This window comes from Solanum verrucosum, unplaced genomic scaffold, assembly GCF_900185275.1.
Source record: "Solanum verrucosum unplaced genomic scaffold, falcon-dt-bn FXZP01000235.1, whole genome shotgun sequence".
Classification (NCBI taxonomy): Eukaryota; Viridiplantae; Streptophyta; class Magnoliopsida; order Solanales; family Solanaceae; genus Solanum; species Solanum verrucosum.
Window position 1 is genome coordinate 1,112,258 of NW_026019948.1, and position 12,432 is coordinate 1,124,689.

Sequence of the window (12,432 nt, forward strand, 5' to 3'; positions counted from 1 at the left end):
AAAGTGACCAGTAATGTACATTATTTCAAAGTTACATAAAAATATTATAAATCACAATAATTAATAACTTCAAACATTAAAAAAAAAATGAAAATTTGGATGACTCTCCAAATTTCATTTGTGTCACATAAATTGAGACAACAAAAATAACATATATTGGGTCCATTTTAATTTATTTGTCTTATTTTTTTTATATTTAAAAATTGCGTAAAAATACTATAAATCATGATAATTGACAACATAAAATATGTTTTGAAAAAAAATACAAAAAATTCCACTGATTCTTGAAGTGAATTTATCGTAAAAATACTATAAATCATGATAATTGACAACATAAAATATTTCAAAAATGTTGTATGTGGGTAGTCTTATTATGCCTTAAATAGCGTCAAAGAAGGTACAGGTTTGTGATAAAAAAAACTTATTCTTTTATCCACGCAAATAATCGCTTCAAAAACTCGGTTATTAGCCCCAAAACATACCATTTATATTATTGGGCCCGTGCATAGCACGATATATATATATATATCTCACAAATGGAAAAGTCCCAATCAAGGAAGCAACATATATCATTTACAAATGACTTAAAAAGCATTAAAAATTACAATAATTACCAATTTAAAAGCTATATAATAACATAGGTTGACTCTCAGAATTCTATCAGGCTCACATATATTGGGACAAAAAAAATAACACATATCATTTTAATATTACCAAAAAAGTATTATAAATAATAATAATTAACAACTTAAAATATCTTAAAGACATTTTAAAAGGGTTAATTTTGTAATTTTATCCATATCACATAAATTATGACAAAGTGACCAGTAATGTACATTATTTCAAAGTTACATAAAAATATTATAAATCACAATAATTAATAACTTCAAACATTAAAAAAAAAATGAAAATTTGGATGACTCTCCAAATTTCATTTGTGTCACATAAATTGAGACAACAAAAATAACATATATTGGGTCCATTTTAATTTATTTGTCTTATTTTTTTATATTTAAAAATTGCGTAAAAATACTATAAATCATGATAATTGACAACATAAAATATGTTTTGAAAAAAAATACAAAAAATTCCACTGATTCTTGAAGTGAATTTATCGTAAAAATACTATAAATCATGATAATTGACAACATAAAATATTTCAAAAATGTTGTATGTGGGTAGTCTTATTATACCTTAAATAGTGTCAAAGAAAGTACAGGTTTGTGATAAAAAAAAACTTATTTCTTTATCCACGCAAACAATCGCTTCAAAAACCCGATTATTAGCCCCAAAATATATTATTTATATTATTGGGCTCGTGCTATTATCTAGTGTTAATGAGAAAATACTGTTACGACTCTTCATACTTCTTTGGTCCTTTTATCTATTGTTTAAAGTTTTAACAATAAAGTATTTAGTAACATTAATCATAAGAGGGTATTTGGCTAAATTACCCTGGTCTCTTCCACAAATGAATAATTATACCTTCTTGGTTTTCTAAAGTGATCGACAACTATTTGCATAATACATAAATATGACTCTTAACTTGGCGTCAGCTGACAACTATGTCCTACAACTATGAGTGTGCACAAGTAGGAACTTAAACTTGTATAAAATTGAACAAGTAGACACACGTGTCCTACATGGCATAATACACGTAGGATCCCATGTAGGACACAAAATTGTCATGTAGGGTGCCATGTACGACGAATGTGTCTATTTGTTCAATTTCATACAAGTTTAAGTGTCTACTTGTGCACACCCAAACTTAAAGATCATAGTTGTCAACTAATGCCAAGTTAAGGGTCATGTTTATGTATTATGCCTATTTCTTTCGTACCAAAAAAGATTTCATTAAAGTGACAAATAAAACAATTTGGAGCTAGTCAAAAAAGGAAGTAATACACATGTAGTAATGTAAGAAACAATGTTCTATTATTGGTCCGTCCAACCTATATATATATATATATATATATATCATTTAGGGATTCAATAGTTATAGAAAAGACAATAATCCATCCGAATATGAAAATACATGGTTGTTAGCAACTTATATTTGCTTAACAATCAAAAAACAAGATTTCATTAAAAATTATGAACCTACATAATGTGCTACTACTTCTATTTAACTATTTACTAATGTAGTAATATAAAGACTAAAAAATCAGTAATTTAACAAATACATTACACATTAGTATCTTCAAAGAAGTCAAATTATAGAAAAAATACTAAGGTAGAAATAATAGAACTTTGTGATCTCAAGTTCATTTTTGCTTCATTTTCTACCTTCTTAAACCAAATATTTACTTAACTACAAGTCTACAACATGCAATCTGCTCTTGCAGGCAGCCTCTTGAAGAAACTAGTAGACAATGAAGGAAGTTTATGGCGAAATCTCGGGTGCCTTAACACGTAGATTCCAATGAGAAGCGCGACAACTTGGAATGGTGTGACATACATGACTATTGCAGCAAACAAACAGAATGTCACGAACAAGGCCGATGCCCTTGGATCTCTCCAGCTTAACAATGAATGAAACCTTTCCCCTTGAGTCGCTAAGTCCCCTATCACGGTCTGAATCCTGCCTCCAATGCTCCTCAAACGATCATATCTCATCCTCACTTTATCCGAGCCTCTTGATGTTGGGAATGTATCGAATTCTTCATCCAAATCATCGGGGAAAACACCGTGAGCATGTGAAATATGGATGTCCATGTGAGGTGGATGTCTTGGTTTCAATCTATAGTGCCAAATACCAATCAAGAATAGGTAAAGAAAGAATGTAGGAACAATCAATTCAGGGTAAAGGACTAATATAACAAAGAGTATATGGATTAGAATTGTTGTGAGTGGATTCTTCCAATGACATATTTGATCAAACCATTTTCCAATAGCCAATAGTGGACTCACAACATAGATTAATCTGAAAAAGTTAGCCTTAGCTCTCCTTACGCTCCATATATGCGAACCAACGTCTAGCATGTAGTCCACAACCAGAGGCGAATCTAGGATTTTTCGAACATGGGTGCACCAAGTAAAATGTATTGAAGTGAGAATTGATCCCTAATCCTCAAGGTCAAAAGCTCAACATTTAACCATGTGGACCGTTTAGACTTTTTGTAGTACGGGTGCAAGAATATAATATTATACAAAATCTTAAAAAATATACATATAAAATATCTAATTTTACGAAGAGAGCACGGGTGCGATTGCCCTTTTTTTTGGCTCTAAATTCGCCACTGGCCAAGTGTATTAACGTGACCAAGAAGCCATTTAGATCCAAACTCTTGACTTCACAGTTTGAATTGCGACTTCTTGACCACATGAATATAAGATAATCATATGTTTGATTTTCGTCCTCGACCAACTACTGTGCCTCTTCTTTCTCAAATTTGATTTGCTTTCTTCTGTCTAGTACTCAGACTGGTCAGGCAAAAAGTAAAACCAAAAAAGAGTACAAAAAGATTAGTCACAGTGATCTTTCATGTGAAAGTTTAAGGTGTTCCTTCCTAATTTCTCATCCCTTTAAATTAATAGTGAGTGACATGGTACTTGTACAATTGTTTATAATCACCGGTTGTACTCAGAGTCAGCAAGTTTGCACTGACAGAGTATAAATCAAATGGTTCTTAGGCCTTTGCTTAACAGCAGGATTTGCATATCTGGCTAGGCGTATCTCTCCTATTAAACTTCTTCTAAAGCAAATAAGAGCTAAGTAATTGTCAGTAAGTCCTTAATGTAATGGCCCTCACGCTAAGCTTATTTAGAATGTTTCTATAAGATAAATACTTTCCTTAACAAGAATTTGGTCAAGAAAAAAGGGGAGATAAGATAAACAATACTACTGGAAAAGCCAAGTGAAATCAGTTTTCAGCAGACCTTGATTTCAGCTGTTTCATATTAAATGGATGACGTTCCTATCGACAAGTGACAATACACAAACAAACAATAAAGGTTTAAAGAGAGAAACTGTAAGATGTATCATATACCATATATATAAAACGTCTAAATCAAAACGTAAAAGCAAGAAAATGTCATTGCTCCGAAAGATCCAAATGGCCTTACGTCTTTCCCTGCGTCAATCACTGACACAATCAATTCAAGGGAGGCCCTATTTCGGGGAGGTTCACTTTGTTAGTATCTAATTTAATTCGTCCAGTAAGGATCTACTTTAATTTCTTCTTGTTAAGCTCAGTAAGGCCAGCTTACAAAAAGAGCTAAGTCTTGACAACTAACCAAAATGATCATGGATTAAACAACTACCTGGCCTAAAAAAGACTTGTTGCTTAATTTAGCTAACATAAGTTAGATGCATACTTAATTAATTCAATCTAGCATAGTCAAATCTAGATAAATTATCAGACATAATACTGATCATCTTTATCCTTTCTGAATGAACAGTCTTCATCTCTACTTCCTAGTGCTGTTCTTTGTTCTTTTTATCATCAAACACCATTTTCTTCACAAGCTATTAAACCTTCCTTCTACCTGTTAGGTAAATCTTTCCACAAAGCCTTATTTTTTTAATTAAAAAAATGACTTTGTGGTGCCCAGGCTAGCTTGCGTGCTTTCCACATAGCCTAACTCAAAGCCTCAAATCGTTATGGCGTGGTGATCTTTCTACCTTATGGTTCTAATCCTGTCCTCCCTTGTTTCATCACCTTGAGCAGCATAGTACTCCCTCAATTCAATTTATTTGTCTTAGTTTGATTGGACACAAAGTTTAAAGAATGACTTGTGAATCTTGTGAACTTCAACAACAATAACAACAATATATCTAGTGTAATCCCACAAAATAGGGTCTAGCCGTCTAGGGATACATAATGGTCGGAGTTAAACTAAAGATATGTATAATGTACAAAAATCACATTTAATCTTGTGATCTTAAATATATCACGTGGAAGTTGGAACTTTACCAAATTTGGAAAGAAACATCCTTTTATTAAAAAGAAAGTAAGACAAACAAATTGAAACTAAGAGAGTAATACTTATATAAAGACTGATATTATCTTTGCCAATATTTATTACTGAGTCATATCTTACATAATCAACAAGAAAACAGAGAAAGAACCATAATAGTGATTTTTACTACAGCAATGAGAAACAAATCCTGAGTAATTATACAGATAATTTCATAACAAGTATTATTATGATGATAAGAATTAAAACAATTGATAATCAATAATCATTTTTACCAATTTGATATGCTATTTGGCAGACACCTCAGCGGAGACAATGGAGTGGACAGTGGCTCATTTTCGAAAATGGCAAACTCCATTATATATTAAATTAATATAGCTATAGTATACTTTATTTATTTTTTCTGGATATATTTAATTATTAAATAGCAAATAACACTTTACACGCATAAAAAAAAATTCCCCACTTTTTCTCTTCACTAGTTCGTTCCACTTTCACAGCATTCATTCATTATCCCAAATCAAGTTCATCTCTTTGTAGTATCCTTACAATCACAGTCTCTTCCCCCCTCAAATCCTTACAATCAACGATTTTTGTTTGATTTTCTAAGGTTATTTGTGGTTTAGATTCATTAGGTTTCTTCTAATTCCCGTTTTTTTCATTGAAGGTTTTATATAGATATATGTTTATGCTATATTTTTAGGGTTGAAGTTGAAGGTTGTTTTCAATATTACCATGTCGGAAATCAATACTCCTAGGAGGGTCACAAGAGGTACATATTATTCCGATAATTGCTTGGAAGGAATACCCTCGTTTGATTTGCGTATAACTCAAATGCAATCACAAATTTCAACCTCCATTGCTGCGATGGAGATAAAGAAGCAATCAAAGTTTCACAATAAACTTATAATGTTGAATTTGAATGATGAATCAAAAAGGATTGGTTGTTCTAAAAGGAAAGAAGGTTCAACTCTAACAGTGGATGACACAAAAACTGACAAGAAGAGAAAAGTCAAAGATGTTTTTGGTAGTTTTTCTTCCCTCCCTTCTTCTTGTTCTTAATTAACTACATGTTTTCCACTCCTACCAGAAACAACATCTTTGACTTTTCTCCTCTTGTTAGTTTTTGTTTTATCCATTGTTAGAGTTGAACCTTCTTTCCTCTTAGAAGAATCAGCCCTTTCTGATTCATCATTCAAATTTAACGTTATAGGTTTATTGTGAAACTTTGATTGCTTCTCTATCATGAAATTTGTGATTGCATTTGAGTTATACACAAATCAAACGAGGGTATTCCTTCCAAGCAATTATCAGAATAATGTGTATCTCTTGTGACCCTCCTAGGAGTATTGGTTTCCGACATTGTAATATTGAAAACAAAGCATAAACGTATATCTATATAAAAACTTCAATGAAAAAAGAGAAAAAAAATGCAAATTAAAAGATATATGATGAATCTAAACCACAAATAATCTCCGAAAATCAAGCAAAAATCGTTGATTATAAGGATTTGAGGGGGAAGAGACTTTGATTGTAAGGATACTACGAAAAGATGAACTTGATTTGGGGATAATGGAGGTGATTTGGGGATAATGAATGAACGCTGTTAAAGTGGAACTAAGAAAGAAAAAATAGATTTTAAAATTATTAAAACAAAACCAAACTACTGTTCCTCCCTCGTGAATTATCCAAAGATTGTCGTCCGACGGTGATTAGGGTAGAATATTAAACTATATATACATGATTTGGGGATGTTAGGCTTATGTTTATACTTAATTTATAAGTTAATTGCTTCGAATCTGTCGTACTCAAAAAATATTTTAAAAAAAATATACTTCTTAATTATTTTTCTATTTTATTCCTTTATTCGTTCGGTTTATATCAAAGTTATTTTTAAATGGTAAAAGGGGCAAAAATATGTTCAATTTTATTATTTAAAGTGAATATACTCCTTATTACAAAATGGTGTATATGCACCCTCATGTTTAATAGATAGATGGTGTATATATCTTGATAGATTAAATTTTAAAAAAAATATTACCTAGAACTAATTTTTAAATTTCAAAACTATCACGTAACTTTACAGAATGATCTCACCCATTTTCTTTATTAGGATTCGACCCAAACCCGTTTTATGAGTGAGTAGATGAGGAATTGAGGTTGTTTTTTTTTCATTTGGGGTTGGGTAAGATCCGGAGGGTTAAAAAAATGTGTGAAGTAATTTTTTAACGTTGCGTAAAAATTTTTAAAACGAAAATTTATTTCTATTCACTAAAATTAAATAATTTATTTGGTTAACTAACCTTCAAAGCTAACTGATAATCATAAAAATACTCTAATTTTTATCGGGCTATTCGAAGTATTGCCGGCCAACCCTATATTTCTATAGGATCAGATACAAAAATAAAATAAAAAACATTAGCAAACTTCTTTATACTGACTAATCAAAAAAAAAAAATTACAATGTCTATCCCATGTATGAAAAGACGGGGTCGTTTGGTTTGTGAACTAATTGATTATAGTTTTAAAATTATAATCTCAAGACTAATTTATTCAATCAAATACAAAATAAATTTAACATCATCCTTATAAATCCTAGCCAACCAACTAAGATTCCCCACTCAATAATTATAAAACAGCTTAATACAAAATAACAATTCTAACAATCATGTCAAGATCACATAAACCCATACAGAAGAAGTTAAGCCAATCAGGACCACATGATCATATTAGTACAATCTTACGAGTGGAATCTGATAAAAATATACGCAAACGTTAATCCTTATCCCTACTTTATGAAGGTACGCGGTAGATTTATAATTCATTTTTCTTGTAAATAATACTTGCAATAAATGATGGCAAGTTAGTAATCATCAACTATTCACAAAAGAAGTCTACTCAATAGTTGGGGAGGTTGTTGAATTAATTAAACATAAGATATATAAACTTATAATAACATATGAAGAGAGAGATCATTTTTTGCATAAAACTTATTAGCTCCTTATACTTTCTCCTGGTATTAATTTAACTTGGTAACTTTTTTTGCCTTACTTTTATTTGACATGATCGTATGATTGAGATTTAATGTGAGGATTATTTTAACCTTAATAAAAAAAACACTTTCTTACCAAATATATCGCTATACCAATTAATTTATCAATATGATAAAAATATACACTACATACACATTAATACATTATATGGATATGTACGTTATAAGTATACTACATGTATGTTTGGTGTAAAATATACACAATATATACATTTTTTTATATATTTTATAAATTAGATGACTAAATAATTCAGGTCCCTAACTTTCCCATAATGAAAAATGAGCAGGGCGTGGTGGTAGGGGTGGGGTGGGGGGAAGAAACAAGTTACACTTTATTTTTTTCACTGTTATGTATGAACATTGACAAGTTGACATTTATTACTAGTGATGACTAGTGATGTTAGGGGTCCCTACCATGTTAACTAAAAGCTAAATCTATTAAGGACTTTTCTTTTTTTTCAATCACGTAAGATGCATGCTTATTTCAAATAAATTGAGTAGAAAAAATGGAACAAAATAGAAATAAAATACAATAAATACAGGAAAAGGACAAGTGCGTTTGTTTTTCAACTATACTAGATTTCTGCAGTACAATATTAAATAGATTAGGTTCCTATATATCAACGTTTAAAGAAGAAAACGTAAGCTGTGGCATATATATATATATAAAATATACTATTACAACGTTGAAATCAAGATGCAGAAGCAAGTAGATCAACCATGGCCTACCAGTCAATAAACCAGATGCTAACTATGAAAAATCAAGGATTAAATTCCAAACCAAAAAAATTTAGGTGATTTATGTGTTGATGGAAGGAAGGTAACAATCGCGAAGTCAATAATTTCATCAAGAATATGTAGTTTGAGACCGTTAAACCAAACATCAGACAAAAATTGCAATATATTTCATTCAAACCAACTTCAAACATGGACTATGCCAACTAAATAATTGTCTGAAGTGTTTAAGACTGTTAGGTCAAACATATACTATATGTGTCTGAAATATGTGTAAATATACTTGCACACTTCGGTCATATGTGAATGAAGTTCAGTCATACCAGCAAACATTCAACTACAAGTATGTCTAAAATTGTTCTCGAAATGGATAAACTTGCAAAAAAAAAGTCTCCTATGACTTAAATAGTGGTCCCAAAATCGGATATTCGTACACTTCAGCACAAGCTGTGTGTAAACTAACGTTAAGAAAGAAAATATTAAATTCAATTAAAGGCCATTGCTCCAAGAAAATAAATTAGAGTAAATCCAGAAAAATTGCGTCTTGCCATTCGTCATCAATCATCAATTGCCTAAATAAATTCAAAGGTCCTCTTTATAGGATGTTTAATTTGTTAGTATTTAATTCCTTCTTGTTTGTTTACAAGGATAACTTTTCTATAAATAATAAATTTCTACAACTAACCTACATTATTAGGGATTAAACAAATACCTATAGCCTGCAAGATACTTCTTGTTTAATTTAGAGTATAAAACCAAGATCTAATTATACTTATTTATTCTTGTCTAAGCTGTTAAGATCTTAATACAAGCTAATAAAACTAGATAATTATCAGACATAATACTAATTCTGATCAACCATGGACAGTCTTTATTTGTATTTCCCAGTTCTCTTCTTTGTTCTTTACATCATCAGCTATCATTTTCTTCACAAGCTACAAAATCTTCCCCCTAGCCCATTTCCAGTACTCCCTTTTATTGGCCATCTCTACTTTCTGGGTAAACCTTTCCATAGAGCTTTATTCAAAGTCTCGAATCATTATGGTTCAGTAGTGTTTCTTCAATTTGGCTCTCGTCCTGTCCTCCTTGTTTCATCACCTTCAGCAGCGGAAGAATGTTTTACTAAAAATGATATCATCTTTGCCAATCGTCCTGATTTTCTTAGTGGTAAGCATTTCGGGTACAATTTTACTAGCCTTGCTTGGTCTTCCTATGGAGAGCACTGGAGAAATCTTCGAAGAATTTCCTCTCTTGAAGTTTTATCTTCCTATAGAATCCAGACACTATCTAGCATCCGTTCTGATGAAATAAACTACCTGATTCGTAGACTCTTTAGAGTCTCCATAGAGAGTTCGGAAAAAATTGTGGAGATTAAATCATCTCTTTTTAACTTCACATTCAATGTGCTATCGAGAATGATTGCAGGGAAAAGGTACTATGGAGAGAAAGTAGAGAATTCAAAAGAAGCTAAGCTATTCCAGGATATATCAAAGGCTACAATAACAACAATTCCAAAGGCTAATATTTTGGATTTCTTGCCATTTATGAGGTGGTTTGGTTTGCATGATGTTGAGGAGAAGATGATGGAACTACAGAAGAAGAGAGATAACTTTATGCAAAAGGAAATAGACGATCATCGTCGATTAAAGACCAATGGTTCTTTTCCTTCAGCAGAGGTTGTGGCAGGGAAGAAGAAAACTATCATGGAAGTCTTGTTAGATTTACAGAAAACAGACCCCGAGTACTACACAGATGAAACAATTAGAAGCCTAATGTTGGTAAGACTATCAGACATGATCTATATGTTTTTGTTTTTATTTTTGTACATGAAGATACACTCTGAAGATTATTTTTATTGTTTTCTTTGCTTGTGTTATCTTGAGTTTATACTATGTTAAGCTTCAGATGGAACTGGACACAAATTGGTATATTGCTAGTATTTCTTAATAAAAAGACATGCTTAGATGAATCTAAATGTTCCGTACTAAGATTGATATATACTCCCTTTTATTTCAATTTGTTTGTAATACTTTTCTTTTTAGTTTGTTTCGAAAAAAGAATATTTATTTCCTGATTTGACAACACTTTAATTTCAACATACCACAAGACATGTTTAAGAATATAAGATTCAAAAGTCTTTTTTACTTTCTTTAACTCTGTGTCAAGTCAAACTAAGACAAACAAATTGAAATGGAGGGAGTACACAGTATAGGCAGGTGGCATTGACTTTTTTAATTCTATGTATATATTCCCTACCCTACCCTGGATCTAGATCTTGAAATGAAAGCTATATTGGAACTTTCAAAATCATTAACCCTATTAAGTGTCTTTGCTTCTGTCTATATCTACTGTTCCTTCAAATGTTGTTGACTAGTTTATACACGGTTTTCTTATGCATGCAGGTCCTACTCCAAGCTGGATCAGATACTTCAGCTGTAACACTAGAATGGGCTTTTTCACACTTGCTTGACAATCCAGAAATTTTAAAGACAGCACAGACAGAAATTGACAATCAGGTTGGACAAGACCACTTAATTGATGAATCCGATTTGGCTCAACTTCCTTACATCCGATGCATCATTAATGAGACATTGCGGATGCATCCAGCAGCCCCTTTACTTGTGCCTCACCTTTCATCAGAAGAGTGCAAGGTTGCAGGCTATCGAGTTCCGCGTGGAACAGTCCTATTAGTGAATGCATGGGGGATACATCATGACCCTAATGTATGGAAGGAGCCACAAAAGTTCATTCCTGAGAGATTTTTGGGCTTTGAAGGTGTCAAAGAGGGCTGCAAGTTTATTCCATTTGGATCAGGGAGGAGGGGTTGCCCTGGTGAGAACCTAGCAATTCATGTCATTGGATTGGCACTAGGCTCACTTCTTCAATGCTTTGAGTGGGATAAGCCCAATAGGGAGATCATCGATATGAGCGAAGGCACTGGATTCACACTTTCACCAAAGGTTCAGCCGCTATTGGCAAAATGTTCTCCACGACCACACATGGTTAAACTTCTTTCTGAAATCTGATCGTAACTAAGATTCTAATAATGTACACCATTACTTCCACATGAAGAACTAAGCAATTTTAAGATTCAATTTTCTTATTCTATCATTTAGCAATGAAACCTTATATATTAAGTACCAAAAACAAAGAGGAATCAAATCATTTTTGAAGCAAGAATATAGCAAAGCATAAGGAATACCACATAGCATAAGTTCCATAATGGTAACTATAGTACTGCAGAGGATTCAGTTGTTAACAGATCATATTGATTCTTAGAGCTGGCATTATCGCCCGAGCTTTCATCAAACAGATAGTATGTATGTTTAACACTCACAACTAGTATCAGATTATCAATAGTAGCAAAGCTTCTCTAATATCAAAATCCCATTATTAGAAGGCAATCCGTGATTAAAACCTTGAATAGTCATTAGTTTAGAGAGTAAGAACTAATATGGTCATATAGCTAAAATTTATTATCTCAGAAAGTCATTTTCTTTATTAAAAAACATTGGAATAATCAAGAAGAGATGTGACTTTATGAGCTAATAACTATTAGTTGAGTGACTATATGGGAAATCAACTCTCTACATGCAACAGTAACCAAATGGAAAATAGCAATTTATAGTGCATCTTGGAGCACAATTACCAAAAGCTTCTTTTATGCGGTTAACAGGAAAGCAATTCAAATTTGAAGTCACGAATTGAATTATAATCAAATCACT

The 12,432-nt window shown here is 31.8% G+C and overlaps 1 protein-coding gene across 1 annotated transcript; it reads left to right on the forward strand.

Moving 5' to 3' along the window:
- The first annotated feature begins 9,567 nt into the window (after positions 1–9,567).
- Positions 9,568–11,798, forward strand: LOC125813363 (cytochrome P450 81Q32-like). Its single transcript, XM_049492864.1, has 2 exons — positions 9,568–10,485; positions 11,110–11,798. Exons 1-2 carry the CDS (start codon positions 9,568–9,570, stop codon positions 11,731–11,733), a joined length of 1,542 nt encoding a protein of 513 aa, XP_049348821.1. The 3' UTR covers positions 11,734–11,798.
- The last annotated feature ends 634 nt before the right edge of the window (positions 11,799–12,432 follow it).